The following is a 15,499-nucleotide window of genomic DNA, read 5'->3' as shown; positions in this document are numbered from 1 at the left end:
AGATCAGCTCAATCAGACCGTGCAACTGAAAGATGTTAATTCTGCCAATGAGAGGATTGCATGAAATATTCTGCATGCATGCATGTTTAGGAATGGACAAACTATGGAAGCCCATTCCCACCGATAATTAAAAGTAAATAACTAGGCCAATGCTATCTCAAAATATCTTGGGGCCCAGAGTCTTGGGGCCCAGAGTTTTTCCTAATCTGGTTGACTAACCCAGTGATTCTCAAACCTGTCCTCGTGGACCCCCCAGCCGGTTCATGTATTTGATCTTTCCCAGAACCAGCACACCTGATTCAACTTGTCAACTAATCATCAAGCCCTTGATTCGGTGAATCAGGTGAACTCGTTCTGGAATGAAACAAAATTGTGAAACGTCTGGGGATCCCCGAGGGGAGGTTTGAGGACCACTGGACCAACCTAATCAGGTACAATTTCAGACCCTAGTTGGAGGGTATTACATAGCAATAAATCAGCTAGAAAACATGTTTATATGATGGAACCAGATATTTTATAAATCAGGTCATGTGGTTAAAAATAGAACATTGGACAATAGAACTAACAGAGCTGAGTTTTCTTTATGCAGTGTTGCATCGTGTAGGCCATAGCATCTGTAAATAAAAGGTTACTCACACAGTATGTCATCACTATTGTGTCGATTGATTGATTCCAGTCAATCGTGGAATGATAAGGTCTAGGTAGCCTAGCCACCCGAAGTTTGAATATAAACCAAATTTGATCACAGTTGACGAAACGAATGAGGAAACAAATGACGAAACATATCCTATATGTATGTTCTATTACCTCAAAACTTGGAGTTAGTATCTCGAAACTGAGATAGTATCAACATTTTTGAGTGTCGGAAATGGGCTTTCTTACAATATAGATGAAAATGAGTTTAATGTCAAATTAAATGTCCATTGGGCTCCCAAGTGGCACAGCGGTCTAAGGCACTGCACCCCAGTGCTAGAGGCGTCACTACAGACCCTGGTTCAGTTCCAGGCTGTATCACAACCGGCCGTGATTGAGAGTCCCATTTGTAGTCAGGAAAAATAGGATTTAAAAAAAAATTGTTGATGAAAATGTACATTGCTACCATGTACCTGTGATTATTTAAAATGTTCTATGCAATAACACCAAATGTTTTGCAGATAGTCAGGGATGTCATCAAAATCCTGCCTGAATATCCAATTAAAACAACTAACATATCGAATGCAGCACAGATGTGTAATTGCTAGTGCTAATGTAATATAATTCATTGATTAGTATGATAATGCCAAAATCTCACTCTGATTTCATCTTTATCTTATAACAAAAACCCACAAGGGGCAGTATTGTCCCAAAAATAGCAACATTCCTGGTGTAGTATTTTGTGCTAACTGAAGCCAAGCCCTCACCTGGTTCCTCTGTGGTACTGAAGACATCTTGACTGGTCTCTGTAGGAACACCACCTGCTTGGTGGCCAGATTACCATCACTGGAGACACACAATCTATATATTAGAAAGGAAAATCCTCATACAAGGCCTGATGACCCGGTCTACAAAATGGACCAGTTTGTTCCAGCAAAACATAAATTATGTGTGTTACCTGTCATGGCGGATGATAGGTGTGGGCAGGACACAGGTGAGCAGCCAGCCAAACTCAGCCAGTGTGTGAAGGAGTGGCCCGTAATCTGTCTTCACATCAGAACCCTATACAACACAGCAATGATGTCGCACACTGGACACAGGCAATTGTTGCATGTTTTCTACACTTTGTTTGTCCATCTTGTCGTATTACGATTAGGGTTGTTGGCACACAAACACACTCCTGAGACACATTATGTTGCTCAGAAGTGATGTCATTCACCACAACTAGTTGTTTGAGCTGTGTTTACTTGGACACACACAGAGACGTAACTGTAATGCTAACCTCTCTCTCCCCCAACAGGATCTTCCCCAGAGAATATCTACCTACTGCAACACATTCACCTGTCCTCACTGGCTGAACCACACACACACAGGTAATACGTAACACACACACACACACACGGCTCTCTGACCTCGATGACGGTCCACTGCTCCACTACGATGGTGTCGTTGGCAGGAGGGGCAGTGCTTCTCTCCTCATAGACAAACAACCCCTCTAGAGACCTGGGCACGGGCTCACCTGAGACAACACACACAGACAATCAATCAACATACAATGCATATCTACCAGAAAACACACACTCAAACGCTATGAGTTACACAAATGCAAAATCAGTAGACAGACGTTCATCAGCAGATACCTTTACTGTAGCGGCTGAAGTGCATTGTGAACAATGCTCTACACGTGGCAGTGAATTCCAGATAGTACAGAAAGGACACTACCGGTCAAACGTTTTAGAACACCTACACATTCAAGGGTTTTTCTTTATTTTTACTATTTTCTACATTGTAGAATAATAGTGGAGACAAACTATGGAATCATGTTGTAACATTCTTCAAATAGCCACACTTTGCCTTGACAGCTTTGCACACTCTTGGCATTCTCTCAACCAGCTTCGTGAGGTAGTCACCTGGAATGCATTTCAATTAACAGTTGTACCTTCTTAAAAGTTCATTTGTGGAATTTCTTTCCTTCTTAATGCGTTTGAGCCAATCAGTTGTGTTGTGGTAAGGTAGGGGTGGTATACAGAAGATAGCCCTATTTAATTTCAATATTTTATTTAACAAGGCAAGTCAATTAAGCACAAAGTCTTATTTACAATGGCAGCCTAGGAACAGTGGGTTCCTGCCCCTTGTTCAGGGGCAGAATTACAGATTTTTACCTTGTCAGCTCGGGGATTCGATCAGCAACATTTCGGTTACTAGTCCAACGCTCTAACCACTAGGCTACCTGCTGCCCCTACCTGCTGCTCCTACCTGCTATGGTAAAAAACAAAGTCCATATTATGGCAAGCACAGCTCAAATAAGCAAAGAGAAACAATAGTCCATCATTACTTTAAGACATGAAGGTCAGTCATTCCGGAAAATTTCAAGCACTGAAAGTTTTTTCAAGTGCAGTTGTAAAAACCATCAAGCACTATGATGAAACTGGCTCTCATGAGGACCGCCAAAGGAAAGGAAGACCCAGAGTTCTCTCTGCTGCAGAGGATAAATTCATTAGAGTTAACTGCACCTCAATTGCATCCCAAATAAATGCTTCAGAGTTCAAGTAATAGACACATCTCAACATCAACTGTTTCTCTCTACCATATCATCTGATTCCTGCCGCTCTGAATCATTACACCGGATCATCGCAACTAGCTAGCTGCATACGAGTGGCTACTGTTAGCTAACACCTCTGTTCCGAAGCAAGCACCAGCTAACCTCGAGCTAGGGCCATATACCAACTAATTCTTGTGCTACAATACCTCCTTTGCCAATTGGCCTGGACCCTTTATTGTCGACACGGAGCCCCGCCAATCCATCACGACTGGACTGCCGACGTGATCGCCCGATGTGATCTCAACAGGCTATTCTGTTTCGATGTCACCAAAGAACCATCTACTAGCCCCGACCCGCTAGCTTTTCTGAATGCTGTGTCCCCTGCTCGCCTAGCGTAGTAGTGACTACCGAACGGCACCCTGACTCACCTATTGCTGCTCATACAGTGGGGCAAAAAAGTATTTAGTCAGCCACCAATTGTGCAAGTTCTCCTGCTTAAAAAGATGAGGCCTGTAAATTTCATCATAGGTACACTTCAACTATGACAGACAAAATGAGAAAAAAAATCCAGAAAATCAGATTTTTAATTAATTAATTTGCAAATTATGGTGGAAAACAAGTATTTGGTCACCTACAAACAAGCACGATTTCTGGCTCTCACAGACCTGTAACTTCTTCTTTAAGAGGCTCCTCTGTCCTCCACTCGTTACCTGTATTAATGGCACCTGTTTGAACTTGTTATCAGTATAAAAGACACCTGTCCACAACCTCAAACAGTCACACTCCAAACTCCACTATGGCCAAGACCAAAGAGCTGTCAAAGGACACCAGAAACAAAATTGTAGACCTGCACCAGGCTGGGAATCCTGAATCTGCAATAGGTAAGCAGCTTGGTTTGAAGAAATCAACTGTGGGAGCAATTATTAGGAAATGGAAGACATACAAGACCACTGATAATCTCCCTCGATCTGGGGCTCCACGCAAGATCTCACCCCGTGGGGTCAAAATTATCACAAGAACGATGAGCAAAAATCCCAGAACCACACGGGGGGGATCTAGTGAATGACCTGCAGAAAGCTGGGACCAAAGTAACAAAGCCTACCATCAGTAACACACTACGCCGCCAGGGACTCAAATCCTGCAGTGCCAGATGTGTCCCGCTGCTTAAGCCAGAACATGTCCAGGCCCGTCTGAAGTTTGCTAGAGAGCATTTGGATGATCCAGAAGAAGATTGGGAGAATGTCATATGGTCAGATGAAACCAAAATATAACTTTTTGGTAACTCAACTCATCGTGTTTGGAGGACAAAGAATGCTGAGTTTCATCCAAAGAACACCACACCTACTGTGAAGCATGGAGGTGGAAACATCATGCTTTGGGGCTGTTTTTCTGCAAAGGGACCAGGACGACTGATCCATGTAAAGGAAAGAATGAATTGGGCCATGTATCGTGAGATTTTGAGTGAAAACCTCCTTCCATCAGCAAGGGCATTGAAGATGAAACGTGGCTGGGTCTTTCAGCATGACAATGATCCCAAACACACCACCTGGGGAACGAAGGAGTGGCTTCGTAAGAAGCATTTCAAGGTACTGGAGTGGCCTAGCCAGTCTCCAGATCTCAACCCCATAGAAAATCTTTGGAGGGAGTTGAAAGTCCGTGTTGCCCAGCAACAGCCCCAAAACATCACTGCTCTAGAGGAGATCTGCATGGAGGAATGGGCCAAAATACCAGCAAGTGTGTGAAAACCTTGTGAAGACTTACAGAAAACGTTTGACCTCTGTCATTGCCAACAAAGGGTATATAACAAAGTATTGAGATAAACTTTTGTTATTGACCAAATACTTATTTTCCACCATAATTTGCAAATAAATGAATAAAAAAATCCTACGTGATTTTCTGGATTTTTTCCTTCTCATTTTGTCTATCATAGTTGAAGTGTACCTATGATGAAAATGACAGGCCTCTCTCATCTTTTTAAGTGGGAGATCTTGCACAATTGGTGGCTGACTAAATACTTTTTTGCCCCACTGTATATAACCCCTAGTATTTGTCTATACACACACACACACACACACACACTAGGTAAGACCTGAGCGGACCACCCCCTGTATTTTGGTTAGCGCACCAGGTGATGCTAAATGATTAGGTAAGTAGTGGGTAGGCAGGTAAGGTAGGAGAGGGGGCTCTTTAACTTTAACTTTCTTTGGTTCCGTCCAGACCCTTTTCCCCAAATTACCATGTGAAGGAATAAATAAATTCCCAGTAAACAGTACATTTTCTGCCTTTGTCATCCTTACCCGCACCTTCAGTCCCATTCATCTTTCACTCCACGGGGAGTTGAGTTGTAGCAGGGTGTCGCGTTCCCTCTTCCTAGAGACTTACGTAACATGACCTTATGATCAATTGGCTACACAGCCGATGCCCCCCCCAAACTATTTCAATAACACGGTACCTAATTTTGTTTACCTGTCGGCCCCAGCCTCAAACTCCGATCCTGTACGTACCTAACTGACCCGCTCTGCCCATTCATCGCCATTTACCCGTTGTCTTAGCTCTCCTGATCAACACCTGTAATTGCGTTATGCCTCTCTCTAATGTCAATATGCCTTGTCTACTGCTGTCTTGGCTAGTTCTTATTATTTTATTTCACTATAGAGCCATCAGTCCCGCTCAAAATGCCTTAGATAGCTCTTTTGTCCAACACCACACACATGCAGAGACCCCACCTGGCTTAACTGGTGCCTCCAGAGACGAAACCTCTCATCGTCACTCAATGCCTAGGTTTACCTCCACTGTACTCACATCCTACCATACCCTTGTATGTACATTATGCCTTGAATCTATTCTACCACGCCCAGAAATCTGCTCCTTTTATTCTTTGTCCCCGACGCACTAGACGACCAGTTCTTTTAGCCTTTAGCCGTATCCTTATCCTACTCCTCCTCTGGTGATGTAGAGGTTAACCCAGGCCCTGTTGCCCCCAGCACCACTCCTATCCCTAGAGTGCTCTCATTTGTTGACTTCTGTAACCTTAAAAGCCTTGGTTTCATGCATGTTAACATCAGAATCCTCCTCCCTAAGTTTGTTTTATTCACTGCTTTACCACACTCTGCCAACCCTGATGTCCTAGCTGTGCCTGAATCCTGGCTTAGGAAGGCCACCCAAAATTCTGAAATTTCCATCCCCAACTACAACATTTTCTGCCAAGATAGAACAGCCAAAGGGGGTGGAGTTGCAATCTACTAAAGATATAGCCTGCAGAGTTCTGTCATGTTATCCAGGTCTGTGCACAAACAGATCGAGCTTCTACTTTTAAAAATCCACCTTTCCAGAAATAAGTCTCTCACTGTTGCCGCTTGTTACAGGCCCCCTCAGCCCCCAGCTGTGCCCTGGACACCATATGTGAATTAATTTCCCCCCCATTTATCTTCAGAGTTTGTACTGTTAGGTGACCTAAACTGGGATATGCTTAACACCCCGGCCGTCCTACAATCTAAGATAGATGCCCTCAATCTCACACAAATTATCAAGGAACCTACCAGGTACAACCCTAAATCTGTCAACATGGGCACCCTCATTATATATCATCCTGACCAGCTTCAGTGATTTTGCAATTCGTTCCAGTCATTGGCAGCAGAGAACTGGAAGGAAAGGTGGCCAAACGAGGAGTTGGCTTTGGGGATGACCAGTGAAATATACCTGAAACTGGAGTCTTATATCTTCCCTCACTGTAATATAAGCAACAGCTGTCAGAACAGCTTACCAATCATTGCACCTGTACACAGCCTATCTGTTAATATCCCACCCAACTACTTCATCCACATATTATTTTTTGCTCCTTTGCACCCCAGTATCTCTACTTGCACATTGTCATCTGCACATCTATGACTCCAGTGTTTAATTGCTAAATTGTAATTATTAAGCCACTGTGGCCTATTTATTGCCTTATCTCCCTAATCTTACTATATTTGCAGACACTGTATATAGATTTTTCTATTGTGTTATTGACTGTATGTTTGTTTATCCCATGTGTAACTCTGTGGTGTTTGTCGCACTGCTTTGCTTTATCTTGGCCAGGTCGCAGTTGTGAATGAGAACTTCTCAACTGGCCTACTTGGTTAAATAAAGGTGAAATAAAAAATAAAAAACTGTTCAGAGGAGACTGCGTGAATCAGGCCTTCATGGTCGAATTGCTGCAAAGAAACCACTACTAAAAGGACACCAATAATAAGAAGAGACTTTCTTGGGCCAAGTAACATAAGCAATGGACATTAAACCAGTGGAAATCTGTCCTTTAGTCTGATGTGTCCAAAGTTGAGATTTGTGGTTCCAACCGCCGTGTCTTTGTGAGACGCAGAGTAGGTGAATGGATGATCTCCGCATGTGTGGTTCTCACTGTGAAGCATGGAGGAGAAGGTGTGATGGTGCTTTGCTGGTGACACTGTCTGAATTATTTAGAATTCAAGGCACACTTAACCAGCATGGCTACCACAGCATTCTGCAGTGGTATGCCATCCCATCCTAGTTTGGGCTTAGTGGGAATATAATTTGTTTTTCAATAGGACAATTACCCAACACACCTCCAGGCTGTGTAAGTGCTATTTTACCAAAAAGGAGAGTGATGGAGTGCTGCATCAGATGACCTGGCCTCAACCATCACCCGACCTCAACCCAATTGAGATGGTTTGGGATGAGTTGGACCGCAGAGTGAAGGAAAAGCAGCCAACAAGTGCTCAGCATATGTGGGAACTCCTTCAAGACTGTTGGAAAAGCATTTCAGGTGAAGCTGGTTGAGAGAATGCCAAGAGTGTGCAAAGCTGTCATCAAGGCAAAGGGTGGCTACTTTGAAGAATCTCAAATATATTTGGATTTGTTTAACACTTTTTTGGTTACTACATGATTATTGGTTACCATGTTATTTCATAGTTGTGATGTCTATGTAGAAAATAGTAATTATAAAGAAAAACCCTTGAATGGGTAGGTGTTGTAAAACTTCTCATTAGAATGACAATGAACTAGTTACAGACATGGAGAAGTAGGCTGTGTGCATATGTGCACATGCGCGCACACAAGAATTTGCCTGTGTGTGTGAGAGAGCGACAGAGAGAGACTCCCGTGTGCTATATTCCCAGGCCCCAGATGTCTACAAATGATGTGGATTTTTGCGGCTGCTGCCAGTCTATGGCGTAACAGGAAGCCAGGTCAGGAGGTTGGGAATAGAGCTCCAAATATAGCCACAGTGGGAGAGATAAGGGAGGAGGCAGAGAGGGGTAGAAAGGAGGAGGAGCATATGAGAGAGCAGGAGGGGGAGGGGGAGAGAAGAGGAGGGACTAAGAGACAGGAAGTGACTCATCCGGGGGACATAGGGGGAGGGAAGACAAAAAAATAAAAGGAACTCATTTTTGAGAAGACGCAAAAATAGATAATGTAGCAGAATGAGAGAGGTGGATGAGGACAAAGTGTTCTTAATCTCTCTATACTCTCTGGTCCTCTGGAGCTCAGTTGGTAGAGCATGGCGCTTGCTTTGCCAGGATAGTTGGTTTGATTCCCTGGACCACCCACATGTTAAAAACATGCATGCATGACTAAGTCACTTTGGATAAAAGCGTCTGCTAAATGGCATATATTAATATAATATTATTATTATTATTATTATTATTAAATCCCATCCTCTCTTCCAGAGAAGTAAAGTGTCACAAGATGTTGACCTTTGCTCTTTGCTGGAGATCTTACAACTCCAAAGCAAGATGTCACAGCATATATGTTGTTATTGCTTTTTAAGCTTGGTGTGGCTGTTATACAGTATGAATCTTACATCCACCTTAAGAGTCTCTCTATATCTCAGCATTTGACAGTACCTTTGGGTGTGTCCCAGTACACAAACGAGTCCACCAATGACCAGCCTTTGCGGTAGTAGGCTGCTGTCAGCTCCAGCCAATCGGCCTCCAGCGCGCTGACCACCTGACCCTTCCTGGACACACGCATGGACAGTGCCCCCTGGTGGTACTGACAGGCCAGAGCTTCCAGCGGAGCACAACCTGGTGCCCATGAGTGGAAGAACACCAGCAACCTTAGGTCTGAGATGGGGGGGGAAGAGGTAGAGGGTCAGATCAAGAAAGAAGGTGCAGAGACAACAGACATTGGCGGTCTATGTGAACTCTAACGTGAGCTCATCTCGCCCTACTTAGGACGAGGACGTCTCAGTCTGTATGGTTGTCTCTGTGGTGAGGAGTTGTGCCCAGCTTGGTGGGTGAGGGTTAGCTGACTGACATGCAGAGGCCTCTCCTACCCCAGGGCCATCAGTCAGTGTCTTCAACATAGAGTTCAACTGAACATCACTGACAGACCAGGGGATGAATAGTGTTGAAGGGAGAAACAAATCTAGGACTCCACAGTGTGGCTGTGATGTGTTCAGCATTTTGAGGTTGTGTGACGTTAAGAGGAGATAGCAGATATAGCCCACATGTCAACATTGTTAAGGTGAGGGGACAGATGAGGAGAGAAGTAGTCTCGCTTTGCCATCCTTCCAAGTCGTGAGAAAGTGGAAGCCTGGGAGCTGAACAGAAGACGAGACACAGGAATAAAAGAGAAGAGAGAACTAGTATCTCACCAGGGCTGTAGGTAGGGCTGTGATCCTCCAGTTCTCCTTCTCCAGGAGGGGTACATGGAGGAGTGTGTGGGGGGGATCGATAGCCTCTCCTGGGGCTAGGCACCCTGCCGTTACTGCCCCCTCCTCCAGCCTGCTGGAGCACTGAGCCCACAAACCTCACTCCGCCCCGGGCACTACTGTTCACCCTGTCGATCAGTGCTCTAACAGTGTCGTCTGTCAGGGACTCCCCTGGGATAGGCCACTCCTCCACCCTCAGCACAGGAACACTGTGACACATGGACACCACCTGCTTACTAAGAGACAGAGGGAGGAGAGAACAGAAGAAAGGAGAACAGAACAGAGACACAGACGTTCAGTCATTGTACTACAGGTTCAAACTGGTAATCACAAGCTGCATACAGGGCATTCATTCATCATTCATGTGTTTTGACTGTTAGCTACTCTGAGACTATAAAGCCATGTCTAATCTGTATGCATTGGCTTGGTAAATAGTCTCTTGCTACAGAGCCCTGTCCAGCTGGAGAGTTCATACTTGATTTGTTTTTGTCAGTGTTTGCAGACAGAATTCATAATTTATTAATTGGCCATGCATGAGATGGCTACTACTTTCTAAACATAAAGCATAAACAACCATACTAAATAGGTAGTGTATATATATATACACACACACACATACACATTGTAGTATATGTATATTCAAATACTCAAATAAAATACACATTTTATTTGATAATAACGCAGAAGGTACCATGTGTGAGATTCTGAGGCCCTATTGGCCTTGAGAGAGCTGTTGTTGTCAGGGTACATTTCTACCCAATGGCAACCCCTGCAGCTCAGAGCCCCACAAAACGTACTCTCCAGGAGTCTCCCCCTAACCCCTCCCCCTTAAACAGCAGTCTGACCTCCCACTGAAGTTGCATTAAATATGCAGCTACATCATCTATCATTCATCTACAGTATTTACCAGGTTGGATGGGTTAAGGCTGGGTAGCTTGTTCCAATGCTGAGCTCAGATTAAGGGATGGGTGGGAGGGTTATGGGTTGTGGCGGCCCCTGGCCTAGGCACAGATCTAAGGTAAGTGTTGTGCTTTACCTCCCAAATGGTTCAAACTGATTCTAGAACGGGGAAATTCTACCTGAAGCGGCTGTCTGTGTGTGTGTGTACGTGCCTCCAGGCATGCATGCTTGTGTGTCTGGTACCTGGGTCGTGGGCGGGCCAGGATGGCTCGGTAGAGCAGGCTGAAGGGCAGGGAACGTGTGCGTCCAACAGAGAGAATGATGGGATGCAGAGTGGTGAGGACATAGCCCTGGGTGTAGTAGGGCTGCAGGGCCTGGGACAGCTCGCACAGAGAGGACACATACTGCACCGTGGGGCGACTACCTGAAGGGGGAGGGGAGGAGAGGAGAAAGAAAAACAAAGGAAGTGGAGAGGAGGGGAGATGAGACATGGGGAGGATGAGGAGAAGAACAGAGGGGGAAAAGGGGCAAGGAGCAGTAAATAAGGAAGATAAAAGAGAGAAGGAGAAAGAGGAACACAGTGAGTCAATAAAATCACTAGAAACTCCTGCATTAAGAAAAAAGAGGAAGGAGGAGTTGAGGCTAGCAGCATGACATCTGTCTTCCTCTGTCTGTAGTCTAACCCCAGAGGTTAAGTCTGTCCTGAACTGAACATCAATCAGATCTTCTTGTCTGTCTGTCTGTGTGTCATATAATCTCTTTAGCAGGCCCTTGCTATTCTCTAGTCATACCCAGAGGAGATAAGAGGGGAAATGCTGAGGTATTCACACAGAGAGAAAGTGGAGAGTAGAAGGCCAGTCTGGAGACTCTGGACTGTCCCATAAGCAGACAGTTTACTGTAGTAGACAGACACTCTTATGCAGAGCGACTTAATCATTAAATAATGCTGCCAGTCTCACACTAGCAGCACATCACTTCACAAACTCTTCTCATGGTGTACAGCTAACAGTTCCTAAATAAGACATCTCCTCTTGCTATGCTGATCAGACAGATGTCTGTTCATCCAGTGGTTTCTCTTACACCACCAGTAAACCTGACAACCCTAACCCAAGGCAGGCCCTGATGAGAGGACACCACCATAGAACCACCAGTAACCCTGACAACCCTAACCCAAGGCAGGCCCTGATGAGAGGACACCACCATAGAACCACCAGTAACCCTGACAACCCTAACCCAAGGCAGGCCCTGATGAGAGGACACCACCATAGAACCCCCAGTAACCCTGACAACCCTAACCCAGGGCAGGCCCTGATGAGAGGACACCACCATAGAACCACCAGTAACCCTGACAACCCTAACCCAAGGCAGGCCCTGATGAGAGGACACCACCATAGAACCACCAGTAACCCTGACAACGCTAACCCAAGGCAGGCCCTGATGAGAGGACACCACCATAGAACCACCAGTAACCCTGACAACCCTAACCCAAGGCAGGCCCTGATGAGAGGACACCACCATAGAACCACCAGTAACCCTGACAACACTAACCCAAGGCAGGCCCTGATGAGAGGACACCACCATAGAACCACCAGTAACCCTGACAACCCTAACCCAAGGCAGGCCCTGATGAGAGGACACCACCATAGAACCACCAGTAACCCTGACAACCCTAACCCAAGGCAGGCCCTGATGAGAGGACACCACCATAGAACCACCAGTAACCCTGACAACCCTAACCCAAGGCAGGCCCTGATGAGAGGACACCACCATAGAACCACCAGTAACCCTGACAACCCTAACCCAAGGCAGGCCCTGATGAGAGGACACCACCATAGAACCACCAGTAACCCTGACAACCCTAACCCAGGGCAGGCCCTGATGAGAGGACACCACCATAGAACCACCACCACCACATACTCTGCTATATATACACACACACTGTAGCTTACCAGCTACCTCTCTAGCTGTGGTGATGTTAATGTGGTAGTGCCTCGCTTACATTGGTATTCTAGGGGTGTTGCATTAAGTTCGGACTGAAGTCATGTGTTGCCGGGGTTCTTTTTTTGGTTTCGGTTGGTTTGCAGTGTTGTTGCAGGGCGGCAGGTAGCCTAGCGGGTTAGAGCGTTGGGCCTGTAACCGAAAGGTTGCCGGTTTGAATATCCACGCCGACAAGGTGAAAAATCTGTCAATGTGCCATTGAGCAACCCTAATTAACTATAGCTGACCCTGTAAAACAACATTTCACTGCAGCTATCCGGTGTATGTGACAATAAAACATATGTTGGTGCTGCTGGATAGTTGTCTGTGTTGAGGGGGCATTGTGTTAAGGTTTGTTGATAACATGTGACTAGTCTGTCTGGTGGAGTTGTTTTCTATAGTTTTCTCACGACTCTGTCTGGAGACCTATAACATCACCATACATCCTGTGTTCACAAAGAGGGTCTGTTCACAGGGCTGGCTCGGTGCCGGAGACATACACTCACACCCGAAAGTAAACAATCACAGTCAAGCATGCATGTAAGCACACAAAAACAAACACCAAATCCCATTTTTAGACATAAAAACACGCTCCACACATTCCAACTGACGGAACAAGCTCATCATATATTTACACACATTCACACACAAAACACACTCCCACTCAAATCTCATACACACCCTCTCTCCCACATAAACACCTCTGGAACGGAGATAATAACAGCTTGTTACTGGAATTTCTGCCATGTGAATTTGGCAGGGCCTGGCCGAATTTGGCTATGGTTTAAAACATCCTGGCAAGTCCAGGTCATAGTGAAATCTCTAGACGGGTGGGTGGCCAGGGAAGCAGTGGACGAGAAGCTTTTGAATTGGTGGTGTCTCTGTCATCTCAGCATTTGTGTCTGAGTGTGTGTGTCTGTTGGGTCCCACCTGAGCAACGAAAATGACATTTTCACCAAAAGCTCCCTAGAGGAGCTCAACGCCAGGCTATTAATCCAGTCTCTCCCTCTCACACACACACACACACACACACACACACACACACACACACACACACACACACACACACACACACACACACACACACACACACACACACACACACACACACACACACACACACGTCTCTCTCGCCTGGGCTCTTTTGTCCCTCTCCATCTCCCTTCTTTCAGCCACCTCACACCCCCTCCCATCACCACGGCTCACCCTTGTCAACCCACACACTGAGCCCTCTGTTCTCTACTGTGTGTGAGAAAAAGAGAGGAGAGGGGGAGCACAGGAGGGGGAAGAGAGAGGGGCCGACTGTGGAAAGAATGAGGGAAATGGGGAGAAATTAGAGGAGGAAGGAGATACCAAGTGTGGCGCAAAAAAGGGGTTTACAAGAAAGATTTTATGAGCCAGAAAGCTTGTGTGTGAAAAGGAAGCTTGTATAAAAGTGAGGAAGAGGGAAAGAAAGCTGGCAAAAGAAGAAAGGTGAGTAAAGAAGAGAAAGAATGAGGGTAGAAGGAGACTTAAGGAAATTGAGAGGAAAGAGAGAAAGGGATGCTGGATTCCAAATATAGGCATTTCCATTGAAAAGGACCCATGAGTACCAATATGTGAAGTTCATAGGAACATATCAAATTGGGTATCAAATGAAATCTAAGAGTCCATATTTTGGGGAATTTAAGGCATACAATTGTTTTTCACCAATTTTCCAAAATGTGCCATAAGTTAAGGCATTGATTTCTGGATAAATAGATGAAGAAATAAAATCTACCAGAAAAAGTCTTAAAAAGGTATCAGAAATACATCAAAACACAATGTTGATGTGAAGGACCCCTACTAGAATTACCCCCCCCCCCCAACAAAAATCAGTAACATAATTACTGCAACTGAATTGGCTATAATTACCTAAATCTTCAGGAAATGTTGGTAATTAACAGAAAATCAAACGGAATTTAGGTAATTTCTACTTTTTTTTCTCCACCTTTATTTAACCAGGTAGGCAAGTTGAGAACAAGTTCTCATTTACAATTGCTTCTTAAAGAAAAACTAACAGGTCTGTGAGAGCTGGAATTCTTACTCTTTGGTAGGTGATCAAATACTTATGTCATGCAATAAAATGCTAATTGAATTACTTAAAAATCATACAATTGTGATTTTCTGGATTTTTGTTTTAGATTCCGTCTCTCACAGTTGAAGTGTACCTATGATAAAAAATTACAGACCTCTACATGCTTTGTAAGTAGGAAAGCCTGCAAAATCGGCAGTGTATCAAATACTTGTTCTCCCAACTGTATTAATGTATTATACCTGTGTCCATACATGAGTTTCTAATAGATAGACCATATGGTTCAAGAGAAAATAGCCTACTCAACAGCATCTAATCAACGATGGCATTATTTTCTATTAACTCTTCCAACTGTGTTCACAACGGACACCAGTTTGACGTTTAAACATTAACACCAAATACAATGCCTATAGAATATCTTCACATTTTATTGTGTTACGAAGTGGGATTAAAATGGATTTAATTGTCATTTTTTGTCAACAATCTGCACAAAATAATCTGTAATGTCAAAGTGGACTAATAAATCAACAAAAAATACTAATATACCTTGATTAGATAAGTATTCACCTCCCCCCGAGTCAATACATGTTAGAAATACCTTTGGCACCAATTACAGCTGTGAGTCTTTCTGGGTAAAGCTCATAAAAGCTTTGCACACCTGCATTGTGCACTATTTGCCCATTATTCTTTTTAAAATTCTTCAAGCTCTGTCAAGTTGTTGGGGATC

At 44.5% G+C, this 15,499-nt stretch overlaps 1 protein-coding gene across 2 annotated transcripts in view; it reads right to left on the bottom strand.

Annotated features, from left to right (window-relative positions):
• Positions 1-15,499, bottom strand: part of LOC139400293 (raftlin-2-like) — a 32,632-nt gene that overhangs the window by 2,573 nt on the left and 14,560 nt on the right. Inside the window, exons 2-7 of one of the 2 annotated variants that reach the window (XM_071145270.1) lie at positions 10,986-11,166; positions 9,786-10,078; positions 9,034-9,252; positions 2,046-2,152; positions 1,592-1,695; positions 1,401-1,479 (exon numbers count right to left, since the gene is read on the bottom strand). In XM_071145270.1, coding sequence (XP_071001371.1) covers positions 1,401-1,479; positions 1,592-1,695; positions 2,046-2,152; positions 9,034-9,252; positions 9,786-10,078; positions 10,986-11,166 — 983 coding nt within the window. Of the gene's footprint in view, positions 1-1,400; positions 1,495-1,591; positions 1,696-2,045; positions 2,153-9,033; positions 9,253-9,785; positions 10,079-10,985; positions 11,167-15,499 lie in introns of both variants that reach the window. The other variant, XM_071145262.1, reaches the window with a different exon arrangement.

Source organism: Oncorhynchus clarkii, chromosome 3, assembly GCF_045791955.1.
Source record: "Oncorhynchus clarkii lewisi isolate Uvic-CL-2024 chromosome 3, UVic_Ocla_1.0, whole genome shotgun sequence".
NCBI classification, from domain to species: domain Eukaryota; kingdom Metazoa; phylum Chordata; class Actinopteri; order Salmoniformes; family Salmonidae; genus Oncorhynchus; species Oncorhynchus clarkii.
This window is presented reverse-complemented; position numbering and strand designations above follow the sequence as displayed.